Here is a 17,407-nt window from a genome sequence, read left to right on the forward strand (position 1 = left end):
CCTTCCCTCCTCCTCCACAAGGCTCAGTGCAGTTGAGGAACCGTGCTGCAATTATACTTGCTCCATAACAGAGCAAGTGATTTTCTGGTTTTGAAAACAGTTTTCAAACAAAAAGCTTCAGTTAATACTTATATTTGCCACTCTTACTTGAAGTGGTTGTACTGGCACTGGCAGCATTTTACCAAACTGAGCAATAGCTAGTCTTGATAGATGAAAAGGGTTGTCCTTTTTTTCCTTTTTTCTTTTTTTTTATTTTGTTTTTGTTTTGTTTTAGTTCAAGTTAGCTTAACATAATTAGGAAAGCCTTCATGGTTGTCATGACTTTCTCTTAGCAAATGCTGATTTCCCACTTCAGCTGCTAGCAACAGGACCCAAAACACGTTAAAGTGGCTGGGAACATCTTAGATGATCATGCTCGGGCAGTGAGGTTCGTCTCTTAGACGAATACTTAACAGGCAATTGCAAACCTGCATCTTAACAGGCATACAACAGTGTTTCATGTTTTACCCAACCACATACACATGCACGCTCTATTTCCTGGGTACCCTGACAAGAAAACAATAACCATTGTCCATTTAAAATTAGTTTAACGAGAGCTCTTATTTGGCAGTAATCCTCCAAAGAAGTGGCTCAGGCTTTCCCACAACATGTGAGAGAAGTGTGGTGAGAGTACAGGTCAATTGATTTATATTCTCATAAATGGTACAGTGTGGAAGTTCTTATCCTAGTCACTTGATTTGTGTGCAGAAGGTTGCCATGAAACACTTTTGAAGATGAAGCTGATTTAAAACAAACTGCAGCTACATATTGTACATTTGAGAGCAAGCAATATATGTATATAAAGAGGAAAAAATAAATTTTTATTTTTCAATAATGTTCCAATTTCATGTAGCGCATCTTTTCTCGTTAAAAGCTGTTTGAGATGGAAACAGGACATAGTTTTTAAAAGCCTGTAATAGTGTGTTGTTGTAGCTCCCACCTCGAGCTGTCAGTGCAGCAGCTGATTTCAGGTAGGGAGTTTGAGAACATGCTTGAAATGTTGATTTATTTGGGAAATGTTGATTTATTTGGATGGGGAGGGGGCATCTGCACCGACTGCACTGTGTTTTGGGTGTGCGAGGCCGCTGGATCTTCATCTGTTCGCAGTGGTCCTTTGTTACACAGATGATTAAATTTAGCTGAGGTAATTATAAGATGGGATTTGTGCATGAAATATGCTTTTCACTTTATTTTTCTCTGGGGACAGGACCCGAGGGAGCGACATGGAGCTGGGACGGGGGGGGGGGGGGGCGGGGTCAGGCTGGGTGTGAGGGAAAGGTTCTGCACCCAGAGGGTGCTCGGGCACTGGGACAGGCTCCCCAGGGACCGCCACCCTGAGGTGATGATTTTGGGGTGTTTCCGTGCGGAGCCCCCCGCGGGACCCGAGGCCCCTCACGGGCCCGCCGTTTCCCCGTCCCCTCAGCGCCCCCTGCCGCCCGCACCGCGCCCCGGCGCTCCGCCGCTCGCCATGGCAACTGCCTGCCGCCGGCCCTGCGGCAGCCAATGGGCGTGCAGCGGGCGACCGATGAGCGGCGGCCGGGAGGTTTAAAAGGCGGCAGCGGCAGCGGGTCGGCCTGTCGCTCCGCTCCTCACAGCTCTGCTCCTCGCTGCTCTCCTCCGCTCCTCGCAGCTCCGCTCCTCGCAGCTCCGCTCCTTGCAGCTCCGCTCGGCGCCTCGCTTCGCAACACCGCTCGGCTCCTCTCTGCTCCTCGCCGCTCCTCGCCGCTCTGCTCCGCTCCGCTCCGCCATGTCATCAAGGGTGAGTGCCTTCTCCCGGATACCGAGCCGGGTGCCGCTACCGGACAAAAGCCCATGCCCCGCGGCCCGGCACTGCAACCGGCCTGCGCCCGGCGGCCCGGGGAAGAGCAGCGCTCGCGCCGCCAAGACCGGGGTGGAGGGGAGGAAGCCGGGGCTGCTGCCCCGCACCGTCCTGCGGGACATCGGCAACCGCATCGCCGAGCCCCCGCGGCTGGCCGCCCCCAGAAAGCTGCTGGGGGCTTACGGCAAGCGGCCGGGCGCCGCCGGGACAGCCGCCGCCGCCGCCCAGCCCGTGCCGAAGCCGACAGTCCCGAGGAGGCCGCCGAAGGCAGCTGCCAAGAAGAGTGCACCGCCGCCGCCATCACCACCGCCGCCATCACCACCACCGCCACCGCCGGAGCCCCAGCCCCAGCAGGTACTGTCCCAAAGCGGGCTCAGCCCGGCCACCACCTCCACCGAGCTCAAACAGCGGCCGTGAGCCGCTGTGGGGCCGCCAAGCGGCGGCGGGGCGGCTTGCCCTGATGCCCTTCGATCTGCCCCCCCTCCCCCCCCATTGCCTTGTAGCAGGAGCCCACATCCTCGTCTTCCACGGAGGAGCCGGTATGTACCCCTGCAGAGGGCATGCTGTGCCAGGCGGTTCCTGATGCCTTGCTTGAAGTGGAAGATGTTGATGCGAAAGATAGTAACAAACCAGAGTTATGCAGCGAGTACGTGAAGGACATCTACAAATACCTGAGAGAGCTTGAGGTTGGTGGTGGTAGTAATGGTAGTTCAAACTACAGGGACACCCCCTGATGCAGGGAGTCTGCCTGTCATCATAAGGGTGGCTTGGAGATGGCATTCATTTTCGCCTGTGGATTTTCAGGAGGCACTGATAAGTGATTCCTCAGCTGAAAACGCTAGAGTAACCTGAGGTGATAACAGGTGTTAGACCAACAGATTAGCAGTAGTGGTACCATGCTCTTCATAGCCTGTCTCTAGTAAACCAAGAAACCTTATACGCACAGGCCTAGTACTGTGATCCATAGTATACTGGTACGGACCTCTTTCAAAAGCCTTAAGATGAAACAGGGGCTGGGCATTGCAATTGTTTGAGCTAAATGATTAGATATAATAATCTGATTCCTTCCGCACAGGCAACACAAGCAGTCAGACCCAAATACCTGGCAGGCCGGAATGTAACTGCGAAGATGCGTGCTATGCTAATAGACTGGCTTGTTCAAGTACAAGTAAGATTCAGCCTGCTGCAAGAGACCTTATACTTGACTGTTTCTATCATTGACCTCTATTTGCAGGTAAGCATTGCTTGCCCACTGTCAGGCAATACTTCCCATAATACTAATCTAAAACACTAGATCAACTGATCGGTAACACAATACATGGTTAGGCTTGTTGCCTTTATCAAATGCACTTTGCTGGTCAACTGTATTTTGTTGTTGAATTATATGCCCCATATAACCCTCTCAATTACGAATTGTGACTTAATGCATCAAAACTGCTTATTCCTCTCCCTGATTTGGTCTCAAACCCTGATCATATCCAACAGTAGATGACATATAGTTCCTCTGTATATGCTGGTATGAACTTCCTGCCACTGAACAAACATGATGCTGGCTACCTTTAAAATACGTTTTCTGAGCCAAGCCATTATGATAAAGCACTACTGCTTTTTACTACAGGACAATGCTGCAAGAAATATGCTACAGCTTGTTGGTATCACGGCTATGTTCCTTGCCAGTAAATATGAAGAGACGTTTCCCCCCAGTATTGGAGATTTTGCCTATGTAACTCAACACAAGTATACAACATCCCAAATTTGCAAAATGGAGATGAAGATTCTGCAAGCCCTGGACTTTCATCTGGGTCGTCCTCTCCCTATACACTTCCTAAAAAGGACTTCAAAGATTGCAGAGGTAAAGCTGAAAACAAGTGTTCTTTAAGCAGTACCTGGAAGTTGTAATACTTAACTGTGGAAGTTTGTTATAATGGCTCAAAACTTCCATTTGAGCCCAAACAGTATTGCAGCTGTTTGTCTGCTTTCAATCACTTGAGCCTAGCCCAGCCAAAACCGAAGTTAAAATGCTTGATACTGCAGGTGGTCAGTAGACCGCTATTAAAAGCATATGAGCAGCCTAATACAACTCAGAACTGCTGTGTGATTAAGCCATTTGAATTTCAAGCCTATAGCTTGAAAAACGTTTAAGAAAGTATTTCTTCCTGTTTGACTAAAAGGCAACTCAACTAAGCCTGACAGGATGCTTTTTCCTTGGAGATGGGCAATACCTAACTCTGACTTGCTGCAGGTGGACTTGGAACAACACATTCTGTCCAAGTACCTGTTGGAGCTATCCATTATGGACTATGACATCGTTCACATCCCTCCATCCAGGAAGGCAGCTGCTGCTACCTGCTTGGCTCTGAAACTTCTCGGTGGAAGCCCGTGGGTAAGTCATGCTGCACCTGCAAGCACAGGACTTGATGTACCTATGTGCCAGCTTAAAAGGCCACCCTGGGACAAGTGTATGCAGGCCTTTTGCATTGCTCATGTCTTAGCACGGAGGGGCAGAAGTAGGGTGGTGACTGTTAGCTCTCCCACATTACAAAGGAGGCCAACTGTTCAAGCCCAACAGAAGTCAAAGAATCCACTGAACTCTGTTCTAGTAGGCTTGTTGAATAACTTCCTTCCCTTTCAGACAGCGACTCTGCAGTACTACATGTCCTACAGTGAGAGTGACCTTGTCCCAGTCATGCAGCATTTGGCGAAGAACGTAATTCTAGTGAACCAGGGCTATACGAAGTATGCGGTAAGAACTTTTGGCGAGGGTGGGGAGCATGCTTGGCTAAGTGTCAGCGCGTGGTGCTCTGGGGCTGTGTTGGCTGTGACCTGAGCCGTCAGGCTTGTATCAGACCTGCTTACTGTAGCTGAAGGTCTGCCCCAAGGTAGGGCACAAACTGACCAAAATGGGTAAAACCTGGGTCTGGCTGCTAGAATTGGCTTGGCCTGCCCACCCCAAGCCTCAGATGAGCTGGAATAATGTAATAAGCTGGGTAAACTTAACCTTACTTGTATGTTTGCAGGCCATCAAGAATAAGTACGCCAGCTCGGGCAACAAGCAAGTAAGCGCTCTTGCGCAGCTGAACTCTGCTATCATAGAAGACTTAGCCAAACCAGTGGCTGAATTGTTGTAACTGTGAAAATTCTACAAAAAAAATATCGACGCTGTGTGTGTATATACTCTTAGCTTTTATTTGTGTGCTTCGTGCTTTTAATAAAGATTATTTTGTCTCTACTGTCACCCTGCCTCACGCCTCGCGAGGGTTCTCCGATTACACCCTGCCTCTAATTAACATTACAGCCCTGACCGCCCCTCACCTCCCGCCCCGCCCCGTCCCCTCCCCTCAGCCCGCCCGGCCGCCATCTTGCCCACGGGGGCGGCCCGGCTTGGCTGAGGCGGCCCCGCCCCGCGCGGCGGCAAGCGGCGGACGAGGGGCGCGCGGGCACTTCGAAGGCGGCGCCATGGCGGAGCTGACCGAAGCCGGCGCCGAGGCCGGTCCCTCTGCCGAGCTCTGTGTGGGGACGAACCCCGAAGCGAAGCTGAACGTCCTCACCCTGCTCCGGTGCGTGCGGGGCGGCGGGGGGCTCGGTGTCGGGGCGGGCGGGCGGGCGGGCTGACGGCCTCGTTCGGCTCCCTTGCAGCCTGCGGGAGCAGCTGAAGCAGCAGCTGATGGAGTGCCGAGCCGCAGCCCGCGCCAGTAAGTAGCGCACCGGCCCCGCCGCGCTTCCCCCTCTGGCGCCTTCCCTTCAGGCCCCAGACACCCCCCTGGTACCCCTCTGTTATCCCCCTGACATCCCCCCGTCAGCCCTCCGTTACCCCTCCGTTATCCCCCTGACACCCCTCCGACACATCTGCCTGGTGTTGTGCTTTAACCCCTCAGCCAAGCACCTACACAGCCCACCGCTCCCCCTAACCCCTTCCTCTGCACAGTCTCACTAACGCTGGAAGAGATGGTGAGGTGTGGAGGTAGGAATAAAACGTCCGTTAAACGGCTTTATCCTTTACGTTCCATAAATCATGTTTAAAGTTTTCCTGTTGTGCTGTTTTAGTGTTGTTCTTGCTTTGCAGATCAAGGAAGTTACCGTGACTGTGACGTTGAAAAAATATCTATTATGCGGTATGTAATTTGTTAACTTTGAACTTCTGATGTATTTTAAAATAAATTGAAGGACTGGGAACTGAGCTTGGAAGCTCTCTTGTAGTTACTCCTTTTTAGCAGAAACTCTGGATTAATGGTCAGTACTATGCAAGAATGTGGTGAAAACAAAGGAAATGAGGAGAGAGTATTACTGAAAGACTTGTAGTTTGGAGGAAAAGTTCTTCCTTCAGACATGCAGAGAACAAGTTAAAAATGCGAGGTTGCTTTTACAATTTTTGTTCCTTTCACACTTCGTTTCAGATCCATGCAAAATTTGGAAAGAGAACTGGAGGAAAAAAAAACCTCCTTCAAGAACAAGACATTATTCATGCAAAGGTAGATTTTTCTTTCTATTTGGAGGTTTTCTGTTTGTTTACATGTGTGCACATGCATGCAGAAATGCATAATTCTGATTAAAATAGGATTTCAGAGTGATACAGCACGTGTTACAAACATGAGAAGTTTAATACAATTGAATCAATAGGAATGAAGAGGGAGATACCATAGAGAATAACAACAAAACACAAACTGAAGCATGTGTGAGCCTCAGAGGTTCTGGAAAGTTAAGAAAAAGCAGACAGTATACATCAGTAAAAATAGTTGGTGGTACTTTACAAATTCCTGTGAAGAGATTGAGGTTGGTAGTTGTTACATATCTCCTGAACCATACAACTGTTCGTTTAAATTCCCACCTTTGTCCAGCTTCCCTTCTGCAGACTGGGACTGATGGTATCTGAGGTACGTTTGTCAAGATAGAAATGCATTGTCACTCTTACAAATAGTCTTTGATAACACCTTTCTTGTCCTGAGAATTAAGCCCCAGTATTTAAGAAGTGTGATATTTAAAAGTTAACCAAGTATTTTGTTGTTCTTGACAGGTTTTTTTAGTATGTATTTCCAATGCAAAAGTGGGCATAAATGGAATTAGTAAATCTCTCTTCCAGTATTTATCAGCATTCAGTTCTTAGTTTCTTATCAATTCTCGTCAGTTATTTGTCTCTTTCTTATACCATGCAGGATGCAGCTTGTGGATGCCCTGCGAAACAAAATGACACAAAATGATGATGAGACAAGGTAAGGTGTTTTTGGGGGAAAGGATGGCCAGAAAAGAAAGGGCTTGGAATAGTTGAATGTGACACATTTCTATTTTACTTCATGGTACCTTTTGTAAAGCAAACTTTTCATCTAGCTTGGACTGGATGACATATAGTCCACCTTCTGGCTAGAAACAGCATGATCAAAACTATTATATGCACAATGGATTTACCTTTGGACTCTGAATTAACTAGCCTTTGATTACAGAGATGTTTAAGCTTCTTTCACACAAACCAGCTCAACTCCAGAAGCACCAATGTAGTTTGTTCATTAGCTCTGTTATCTTGGCTGCAATTGTGAAATGCACTGGATTCCCCACCACCAACACTGGTGTTTTCATATTTAACTTAAACCGCAAGAACATTTATTGAATGTTATGTGAGTTCTTGCCCTCTTCGGATCATGTCCTTAGATTTATGCTGATGTTTGAGAGTTGGCTGAATATGGGGATGTTTCGTGAGCAGTGGACTCAGGCAACTTCTCTCCCTGGTCTAGACAGCAGTAAGTCACTTTGTGAAGACTGGATTTGGCTTTGCCTGGGCTTCAGTGGCTTTCCTAATTTTTGATGCACCAGTAAGAGTTGTTTGTAGTTAACAGTTTTTTGTTTCTAAAGAATATGAATTCCCAGTATTTATAATAGCTGAGCGCATACTGCAAGCTGTTAATGGAGCCTTGCCTCTGCTTTGCTGCCTTCATTAAATAATTATGTACAAGCTTAATGCCTGTCAAACAGAACTGAAGGTTTCAAATGTGTTTAAAATTTGTTTTAATTTTTTGCCCACTATTAATTGATGCATGCATATGAAGTATCATATGAGAAGTTTCATTTCTGTTGAAAATACAGCTGAAAGCAATGCATTTCCATGATGTCCCTGTTACAGCCCAGAATTCAGGAGCTCTAACCACTAGCTATATGATTTGAAATATTAAACTTAACTGATGTTTTAGCAAAACCGAGAGCAAGACAAGGAGCCTATGTGGCACCTACAACTATAAGTATGCTAAATGTGTAGTTTTTTATTTTCGTGTTAAGATAAATGGGCATTTTTTGTTTAATCTAAATAACTTAGATTAATGCATTCATGCTGTCAACACATATTGATGGTCTAAAGGTATGCAACTTTTCTTCCTTCCTTAGACTGATTGTGGAAACTATGGAACACACAGTAAAGCTCAGCAAGGCAATAATCGAATCTCAACAAGTAAGTGCCATTCGTACCTTTTGTTGCAGTTGTGCAGACTTGCCGTAAAGGTAATTGAAAGTAACAGGAATGCACAAGTCATTTGAAAGTAAGTATCTGGCTCAAAGGGCATAGTTCCTAGCGGTGTTAAAATTACTGAAATTGTTGCTTAAAGTGAGTATGCAAGCAAGTCTGCAAGAGCTGCCCTTAGCTGCTTTTGTGGACTGAATTAGCATCATCAATATTTATTGGAACTGAGAGTCTACGAAATATATTTTTCTTTCAGCAAACACGTGAGATTGAAGAGAAATTGAGTGACATTAGAAAGAAAAGACTCAGTAAGTGCATTAGTTATATTGACTTTATTTTATATTTGAATATACTGTTCATATTTTAAAGTGCTTCTTGTAGCATTATTAAGTAACCACAAACTTCTTAATACAGTTAGAAAACTTATGAAAACAGTTTTATTAGGTGCTATAAAAATGAGCTGGTGTGATGTCTACGTGATTATTAGACTGATAGAACATATTAGTCATATTCTTGTGTCTCTGATTTCGTATCTGCTAAAAAAAAAGAAGGGTGGTGGTGTTTCGTTATTTATTATAAGCTCCCCAGCAACTTACACTTCACTTAGTAATTTAAATCAGTTCTGCAAAACTGAAAGGTTTTTTTTTTTTTTTCTCAAACTGCGCTTTTGTGAAATGTTTGTTGAACAGGAGGGTATTTACTTACAAAGAGCTTGCATAGTAATATGTGACTTGGTATTCAGAACGCTTATTACAGTGGGTCAAATTTACATTTGAAATCACATTTCAGAACTTACTAAAGTAAGCAATTTTTTTGAATAGCACTAAAAGTTTGTTCTTACTGTCATATGACAAGGTCTGACAACAATTCTAACAGTTATTAATTCATTTTTTTGTTTCATGCATAGAAATTGGTGTGTATGTTGAGAGTAATAGACACACTGAAGTATCTCTTTTCACAGAAAAAAATGAGCACCCTAACACCTTCCTTCAGGAAAGGAATGCTGTATCAGGAACAGCAGCATTCTTCCCATGTATGAACTCTCCCTTCATGGTGTCTTTCAGTCCAACTTTTAGTCTGGTTTTGTCCAAAACGCAGCAATACTCACTGATGCTGTCCATATATCCCTTCTATGATTTTTGAATTCGTTTTCAATCAAATATGATTTTAAACATCTCCAACTATAAAAGTCGTGACAACTGAAGATGGGGTGTAGGACAGGTATTCAAATTAGTATCTATGTCTGAAGGAAATGCAGACCTTATTCAAAGGACTTTTGGTTTTGTTAGCAGCCAGGGAACCAGTCGGTGTGTATTGATACCAGATACCACAGTACTTGTGTCTTGTGTGAAAGGTATATTGTGAGGTCTGTTGGAGGAAACAGATGGAGAGAGAAGTTTGAGCTATTGCAATGGAAGTGCCTTAGATATCTGTAAGAAAAAAGTATCTCTTTAGGTCTTCTGCCCACTGAAATACTTCTTAATGCTTTGTTTTACTAATGACGGAACAGTTCTAAAACAGGCTGAAGAAGACAAACTACTGCAAATTCATGACATGATGAAAAACAAAAAGGAACTGGCGAGTAGGAAAGTGGGTGAAATATTGGAGAGTATACATAAAAACCTACAAACTGAAAGAGCGATGACTACAGTAATTCAAAATGTATTCCAGGTAATTTCATAGCTTTCAGAAGCAGATTTGCAGTTCTGCATTACAAGCAAAATAATATACTGTATGGTGAATGTGACTTCAAAGTCATGTTTTCTAAACTCTTTAAGTAACAGCAATAATGGAAAAACTGCAGTATGAAAGGAAATCTTTATTATCTTAAAGACTAAAACTATGAAACTTGTTTGGAGTTATTATTTACAGAGTTTAGAAACATTCTATTGATCTGTCTTTATTTCTTTGGTCCCTTAAAGGCACAAAGGTAATGCATTTTCCAGAAATGTGTCTATCACAGCAGTGGCTATAATTCCTTACACCGGTAGTCACCCCTACATCCCCCCAAACCAGTTCCCTAGGACAAATAAATAGGCCTTAATCCGATGATACCGGTGGGATTAGGGTGGGAGGTGGGCCTCCTGCAGCATCCTGTGCTCAGAGGGGCTCCACTAGAGGTCATGTGTCCTCTGCTGCTGCCCCCTATTCTGCCTCTTGCACTGTGGCTTGTCCTGACCATTGAAATACCAGTGAGGAACACACATAGTTTACTTAAAAATAAAAATAAAAAAAATAAGGCTGTGGAAGAATATATTTGAGGCCTTCAGGTAGAAAAAGGGATATAACCATTCTGTGAACTATCATGATCAGTGGAATACCAAGAACAGAAAAAGAGCCACATGTTCTTTCTGTTGCACGCTATGTCTACTACTAGTTTGAAACATAATATGGTTTCATCTCAAATCAAGACCAGGAAATTAAACATTTTAGTGGGTTTATATTAGATTCCCGGAATTCTGTTTTTTTACTCCTAAAGTCTTCTTGAAACATAAGTAAAACAATTATTTTTTTTGATTAAATTAAAAATTCCCATTTTCAGTCTAGAATGGCAGAGTGAGAATGTTACAAACAATCATTTTCTCCTCTCTTCCCAAGTCCTGTCCATTTCAAACACTGCTGTGAATTTCAGGGGCTTCCAAAGTTTAAACAAGACCAACAGAAATTTTGATCCTTTTTAAGGGCTTTTATTTTTTAACCACTAGTCTTTCTGTCTTGTAGAGTATCATCATTGGAAGCAGAGTTAACTGGGCGGAAGATCCATCTTTGAAGGCAATTGTTCTACAGCTTGAAAAAAACGTCTCTATTTGAGTTAGGAAGATGGCCTTTCATATTTACAGTGTGGATAATCAATATATTATATAATCAATATTTGTTGTATCATAAAAGCTCAGTTTTATGAATTTGAAATTTTGACCTTTCTGGAAGTTCTCTCTGCAGACTCAGAATATGGCCATGCAACTCATTGAAGTGAATTTTTAATTCCTGGTAAACAGCAAGCCTTGCAACAAGTAGCGTAGCTGATGAACCTAAGCGAAGGGTTACTTTATAGCTGTTCGATGCCAAGAACTCGTTTCCCCCTGAAATTCAGCAATAAGACAAGAAAAAATAATGATTTTTATAACCTATACATGACAAGCTTTTACGTATAAGGTATTACACCAAGGCTCTGCCACTGCTGTTCTGCTCCACCTTCCCCCGGTTTGTGTCTTCCTGCCCACACCACGAGACCCTGCAGTGTCCCCGTAGAAAGCTCAAACTGTAAAACTTGGTTAGGAAAGCGTTTGTCTGCGGGGTTTTTTTTTGTTTGTTTTGGTTTTTTTTTTTTAGTCATTAAAGCGCTATATGTATCATTTTATGCCTAGAAAAGTGTGGCTGCGCTACGCGGTGATGAGCTACGCAGCATGACAGGTGCCGGAAGAGGAGCGAGCGGTTGGTGCTGCGCCACGCGGGGAGCTCCCGCAGCCGCGGTGAATCGGGGCGGGTGGTGATACAGCACGCCAGCCGCGTTCCACGCTTTTAGACGCCAACGCTCGCGCTTTTACTAAATTCCGCTGCGTTGGCCGAACCGCGCTGTGCGCACTGTGCTAAATAAAAGAAATAATTGGGCGCTTTGTCCTTCGCGAGCGTCTGCTTGCGGGGGGTGCCTCCCGTGCGCGGGCTGCACCCCGGAGACCCGGGGAGCAGCTGGGGGCCGGGGCTCTCCCGCCGGCGCGCCCGTGGCCACGCCCCCTGAAGGGGCGGCCGCGCCCGCTGCGGGAAGCCCCGCCCACCCGTGGGCCGGGGGTGACCATGGGCAGCAAGATGGCGGCGGCCGCCCGTGCTGTGCAGGTGACGGCGGCGGCCCCGCGCTGCGGGCGCGGTGAGGGCGGCGGAGCCGGGGGGCGGCCGGCGGGGACCCCCCCGCACGGGGTCGGCGGGGATCGGGGGCGGCCGGGGCCCGGGGCGCCGCCCGGGGGCCGTGTCCTTGGCGCGGGGAGGGGGCGCCCGGGGCGGGGTGGGGCGGGCTCCGTGCCCCCGCGGGCATCTCCGTCTGCTCGGTCCGACCCCCGGGGGTTCTGCGCCGTGTGTCAGCGGTGTGCGAAGCCGTGTGCGGGTACCGCGGGGTCAGCATCTGCCCCAAAGCGCGTCCTGTGCTCCTCACGTCTCCTGCTGCCTTGTCGCTTCGTAGGTGGTCAAGCCGCATACTCCGCTCATTAAGTTCCCGGACAGGAAAAGCGGTCCCAGGCCTAAAAGTAAGTATTTCGCCCCTCCGTCTAGAGAAACAGCCCGTGCCAAGTTCTTTCTGTTAACCGCCTTACACAGCAGCACGCTTCTGCTTTCACGCAGTGACCCACCTGATGTGGGGCAAGGGTTCTGAAACACGGCTGTTTCAGTTTGAAGGTAACTCCTGGCTCAGCCGTCCCAGACTCTGTGCACCCGCGGGAATACATACACTGCACGCATGCCTATTTCTTGGCCAAGCCAGGTTCCCGAAGATTTACGCTACTTGCACACAAAGTCCCATTCCTGCAAATGCTAATAATCTCCTGAGGTGATCGCGCCAAAGTCACTCGGAAGCGGGTTTAGCTATTCGGTGATATTTGCAGAATATATTCGGTGATATTTGCAAAAATGCATTCGCCTCGTCCGTTCTTTTCTTAATTGGAGCGTGCAATGTTTGTAGTGTTTAAAACCTTGATTTTAGGTGGCAGAGCCATTCCACCGTGCATTTTAAGCGTTTCCTAGTGTTATTAATTAATGCTGAGAAAAAAACGTATTTTCATGGCCATCTTTGACATCAATTTTTATACCTATAGCTTTGTTGATGTTTATGGGATCCTCGGTATTGTTACATTTGCACATCAAAGTTACATAAGCTGTATGTTGTTGATCTCATGAGTCAATAAAGCGTTTGAAACTAAAATAGCAGAAGTCTTATGAAGCTCAGTTACATTGTTCTCATTTGTTTAGAAATAATGGCTGTTCTCACTCTTTTTTTAGTTTGTTGCCTCTGATGTCTTTTTTTCTAGTACTTGTGTCAAAATTTGTCAACACCAGAGGTATCTCCTTGAAGCAGATAGTTAATTTAGACATCTGAAAATTCTTCTTTTTATTTTTTTTCCCGCTATTCTAATGTTTATGATGGCTAAAAACATAGGGATTTTAAATTTCAGAGACTGTTACCTTCAAACTTTACACACTTAATTCTGTAACACCATCTGAAGGGTGACTATTCAGTAAAGAATGGTTGGAAGCACCGTAACACATCAGTAACTGCACCATATATTTGCCAGAGCATTTTAACACCAGAGATTTAGCTGTAAGTTTCATTTATCCTTTGACATTTCAAAGTATCTACAGCGTACATCAGTGCCACTTCTGATGTATCCATGAAGTCCTCAGGAACCATATTTGGGGATAACTTTGCCAGAACTCCGTATGCCGTACCCCGTTCAGCCAGCTGTACCGTCTCTCATGCCAGCAAATTGCATTCTTAAAAAATGCGTTATGTACCTCTTTATCTCTGTGTCAGAAGAACTTTGTCGCTATAGCTTTCGGGTCCACTAGACCTTTCTACCAGAACCATGTTCTGTCACCTCGATAGCAAATCGCGGTCTGCCTCTCTTTGCTTGAAGGTTGTGGCAGTGCCTGCGTTCACTGCACCAGGCTGCTGCTTGCGCATGGCCACACGGAGCTCTGCAGATCAAGGATATACTTTTAGAGCCATGGGTGCTGGAAAGGCCAGCCAAATTCTTTTATGGTATTACTATTGCAACATGTTGTCAAACAGGGCAGGGAAAACTATAGGAGAGGCTGTATCTGCGCTAAAGCAGTTGCAGTGTTAGGTCTAGTACTTCTGAGTCCCGATTTCTTGTGTTTTTAATTGGCCAGTGCTTCTGTTCCAGCTACATATCAGAATCAAAATTGTACGGTAGAGGAAGCTCTCGGGTAAATCTCTAAATATTTTTGTGGCATATAAAACAAACTTGGAGAAGCTATTTCTCATAAGGAGTTTTATTTCTTGAAACAAAAATACTTTATAGGCGTTACTGGCCAGAATTATTTGTCAGCTCTGTGTTGTCAGAAACAGCTCTTTCTTCTGTTTTCGTCTTCTGCCCCTTTTGCCTCCTGCTCTTAAATTTTAGAATTTCATCTTCATGGCATGCCCTGTGTTCAGATTATGTTCCTTTTGATAAGCTCTCTTCCTCCTTGCTGTGTTTGGGACCTTCCTTGCCGAACCACCTGATCAATTCGCAGCTTTCAGATGGAGTCTTCTGCCCGAGAACTTCTGAGTGTGCCCCTCCATGGTGTTTTTTACCAACAGTGGTTTGATGACTTCGTTGCAGCTGTTTGACATCCCTGTACTGCCAATCAACTCAGACTCACCATGGCTCCTCTCCTTTGTCACTACTGATCTTGTTGGAGGCAGCAGGGAGAGAGGCAGGCAATACCATGGCATTTTAACACATCCAGGTCTGCTCAGTCTTGGTGCTGCTTATTTTGTAAATTCTTAGTCTGCCTGTACCGTATGTTCGAAGTTGTATTTATCTTGCTCATTTTTCAGGGACACTGAGAAGGACTTCCTTCGGGAGCAGTCTGCTTTACCATTTTTTTTAACCAGGCCTGAGTGCTTCCGAAGGAAACATACTGCTATGAGATGCAGTCCTCCCTGCCATGGTAACTGTGTATTTCCATTGTCAGATCCACCACGGAGGGGCAGACCTAAGGTCCAACAGGCTGACTTTGATAACACTGCCTTTTTGTTGTCTGTTTTCCTATCCTCAAACTGAAGGCAGCTTCCCTAACATGAATTCCTTAAGCCTAACTCCTGGCCCTCTTCTCTGAAGTATTTCATGCAGTACTTGGTCTGCATTTCATTAACAGTTTGATTGCTGATTCCCAATAGTGGTGTTCATTCGGCATGTTGTTAAAAATGGGTACAACACTGCGCATTGTGAGCTTCATCCTCCTGTAAGCCTCTCTTTTTCACCAGTCTGTCTTTACCGTTGCAGAAAACAGAAAGCATTATCTCATTGGACCTTAGTTATTCATCTTAGTTATCTTTCTGCATAACCCTCTCCACACACACATTTATGGTACTTCGTGCTGCAAGGAAAGCTTCCCAGCAAAGGAGAGCCTTTGTTGAGATATATCATGTGGAAATCTTGTGTTTCCACGTGAACATTTCTGCCATTCAAATATGCATTCTTTTCATTTCTGATTAAATGTGCCCTTGATACTGTGCTCTTGATATATTAAACAATTAGAATGGGTTGTGAGAAGTAGAGCGTCTTAACTCTTTTAATGTTATAAGGAAGAAAGTTAATTGTCAATGACTAGTAACTTTTACTGGTTGCTTATCTAATTGATTTTACAGTTCTGTTACATTTCTGTAAATGTTTTTGCAATCTGGGTTTCAGTACAAGAATCTCTACAAGCAAGTGTGCCATCGCCCCATGCTTCAAAAGCACAGGAGTCTGTCGGAGGCAGGGCACCAGCCTTTCAAAGTATTTCACCTGTTAGTAGGGTACAAGGTACACCAGACACTTCAGAATTAGCAAGAACCTTCCCTCAGAAATACAGAAGGAAACTTATGTCAGATGAAGAGATTGAATATATTCAAGTAAGTTTCAATGATTGTATGTTCTCTGTTTACCCAGCATTTATCTTATTTGAAACTTTGAAGGACCTGTAGAAATACGGTAGTACATTGCAGTTCTTGGTAAGTGTATACTCAGAGCTCTCACAGCTTCGATGCACAGTACCCAAACTACAAATCCTTGGTACACGGGGTACCCAGCTCTTACTAATCAGCAGCACGTGGTGTCACGGAGTGATACAGACTTAGAACACACATGGAAAGCTAGTGTAGGTACAGCCTACATTAACCATAGTCGCTACCTGTTCTGTAACAGCTGCTTAATGTGTAATTTGAATGTGTTGGATGTGACCACTGGAGTCCATTCACGGACCGGCAGAAGCTATTGCCAGGTGACAGAAGTCCAAAATATTCTTCAAACTAGTCTTTATGAGTTATTTAATAGTAAGTTAACTTTTGTATTTCAACTTTTGGGAACATTTTATTAAGTTTAATATAAATATTTCCTGAAATATTTGCAATTACAATATTATATGGGAAAGGTAAGAGAGACGTACTTCCATAACAATTTTGAATTGTAAACATCATTACTTAAAAGAGGAGAATTGAAGAATTAGAGAGATAGGTGTAAGTTTGAAATGAAAAGACACTTAGGTAGCTTTGTTAAATGATAAGGACACCTAAAGTGTAACCACATGAGTAGAGCGAATCAGTTTTTCTGCATGCATATGGGTAGGATATCATAATTAGAATATGGATTATTTTCCGCAGTTATAGACTTCTTCACCTCCAGCATATTTTTTTAACCATGAGATACGTCGTAAAATAATTGTGTTGGCACATTAATGAATTTCTGACTTCTCACAGAGGTCATAATTGCTGACCCGGGCCTTGTTTTTTTCTTTGCACTTTGGAATTTGAGCAGTGGAAATAATCCTCAAACTTCTGTTCACCGTTGCTGTGTCTATCAGACCTTCTGTAAAGCGAGTAAGAGTCAGGTTTCTTCAGATGGGGCCATTGGTATGGGCTGCAGGATTTTTTCTTTTTTTATATTCCTCACTGAAAATTGGGCTGTTGCTGATAGATGATGGTGCTTTTTTTCATGCCCATTCTTTTATAGATTAGAAATCAAAGTCTAAATAAAGTCTAAATAAGAAGTTAAGACTAGAAATCTTGTTTGTGAGGCTGTGTGTGAAAAAGCTTATATCTCCCCTTGGTATAGTGGTGTGTACTTAGTCTGTCCCCTTTTCTCTTTTAGCGTGGAGGTCCGGAATAAGCGCGGAAGACAAGTTTGTCCCCGCTGCTGGAGGACGAAGCGTTGTGTTCACCGCGAAGGCGTTTCCTTAGCGTTGCAAACGATTGTATACTGGTAGCTTTAACAAAACCCCTGTGCGAGGGGCGGGAGGGCAGGCATGACACCCCTCGCACGTTTCAGTCGATGGCTAACTAGATGCCGGCACACCATTAAAATATTTTTCTAATTAGCCATTCTACAAAGCGACACGGCGGCGTGCTTCTTCACGGGACC

General features: G+C 44.8%; 3 protein-coding genes across 5 annotated transcripts; all 3 read left to right on the forward strand.

Annotated features, from left to right (window-relative positions):
* The first annotated feature begins 1,618 nt into the window (after positions 1 to 1,618).
* CCNB1 (cyclin B1) lies at positions 1,619 to 5,093 on the forward strand. Of its 2 annotated transcripts, none has more exons than XM_040540856.1 (7): positions 1,619 to 2,212; positions 2,362 to 2,544; positions 2,934 to 3,092; positions 3,477 to 3,710; positions 4,101 to 4,241; positions 4,491 to 4,601; positions 4,876 to 5,093. In XM_040540856.1, exons 1-7 carry the CDS (start codon positions 1,787 to 1,789, stop codon positions 4,984 to 4,986), a joined length of 1,365 nt encoding a protein of 454 aa, XP_040396790.1. In that variant the 5' UTR covers positions 1,619 to 1,786; the 3' UTR covers positions 4,987 to 5,093. The 2 variants fall into 2 exon arrangements, with proteins under 2 accessions (XP_040396790.1, XP_040396791.1); XM_040540857.1 differs by having other exon boundaries at positions 1,675 to 2,212; positions 2,365 to 2,544.
* A 127-nt stretch (positions 5,094 to 5,220) lies between these two features.
* CENPH (centromere protein H) lies at positions 5,221 to 11,906 on the forward strand. Its single transcript, XM_040540858.1, has 9 exons — positions 5,221 to 5,415; positions 5,495 to 5,550; positions 5,922 to 5,970; positions 6,253 to 6,327; positions 7,009 to 7,065; positions 8,225 to 8,288; positions 8,554 to 8,605; positions 9,808 to 9,968; positions 11,019 to 11,906. The coding sequence occupies exons 1-9, from the start codon at positions 5,315 to 5,317 to the stop codon at positions 11,106 to 11,108; spliced, it is 705 nt and encodes a 234-aa protein (XP_040396792.1). The 5' UTR covers positions 5,221 to 5,314; the 3' UTR covers positions 11,109 to 11,906.
* A 131-nt stretch (positions 11,907 to 12,037) lies between these two features.
* On the forward strand, positions 12,038 to 17,370 carry MRPS36 (mitochondrial ribosomal protein S36). Of its 2 annotated transcripts, XM_040541636.1 has the most exons (4): positions 12,038 to 12,128; positions 12,469 to 12,532; positions 15,701 to 15,903; positions 17,138 to 17,370. In XM_040541636.1, exons 1-4 carry the CDS (start codon positions 12,090 to 12,092, stop codon positions 17,153 to 17,155), a joined length of 324 nt encoding a protein of 107 aa, XP_040397570.1. In that variant the 5' UTR covers positions 12,038 to 12,089; the 3' UTR covers positions 17,156 to 17,370. The 2 variants fall into 2 exon arrangements, with proteins under 2 accessions (XP_040397570.1, XP_040397569.1); XM_040541635.1 differs by lacking the exons at positions 12,038 to 12,128; positions 12,469 to 12,532 and adding an exon at positions 14,605 to 14,753.
* Positions 17,371 to 17,407: the final 37 nt, after the last annotated feature.

This window comes from Cygnus olor, chromosome Z (genome assembly GCF_009769625.2).
Source record: "Cygnus olor isolate bCygOlo1 chromosome Z, bCygOlo1.pri.v2, whole genome shotgun sequence".
Classification (NCBI taxonomy): domain Eukaryota; kingdom Metazoa; phylum Chordata; class Aves; order Anseriformes; family Anatidae; genus Cygnus; species Cygnus olor.

Coding starts and splice junctions, on each gene's coding strand:
- CCNB1 (XM_040540856.1), top strand. CDS start 1,787: ATGTCATCAAGGGTGAGTGCCTTCTCCCGGATACCGAGCCGGGTGCCG. Junction 2,545..2,933: donor AATACCTGAGAGAGCTTGAG/GTTGGTGGTGGT, acceptor CCTTCCGCACAG/GCAACACAAGCAGTCAGACC. Junction 4,602..4,875: donor AGGGCTATACGAAGTATGCG/GTAAGAACTTTT, acceptor GTATGTTTGCAG/GCCATCAAGAATAAGTACGC.
- CENPH (XM_040540858.1), top strand. CDS start 5,315: ATGGCGGAGCTGACCGAAGCCGGCGCCGAGGCCGGTCCCTCTGCCGAG. Junction 5,551..5,921: donor CCGAGCCGCAGCCCGCGCCA/GTAAGTAGCGCA, acceptor CTTGCTTTGCAG/ATCAAGGAAGTTACCGTGAC. Junction 6,328..7,008: donor AAGACATTATTCATGCAAAG/GTAGATTTTTCT, acceptor TATACCATGCAG/GATGCAGCTTGTGGATGCCC.
- MRPS36 (XM_040541635.1), top strand. CDS start 14,612: ATGACTTCGTTGCAGCTGTTTGACATCCCTGTACTGCCAATCAACTCA. Junction 14,754..15,700: donor TGGCATTTTAACACATCCAG/GTCTGCTCAGTC, acceptor TCTGGGTTTCAG/TACAAGAATCTCTACAAGCA.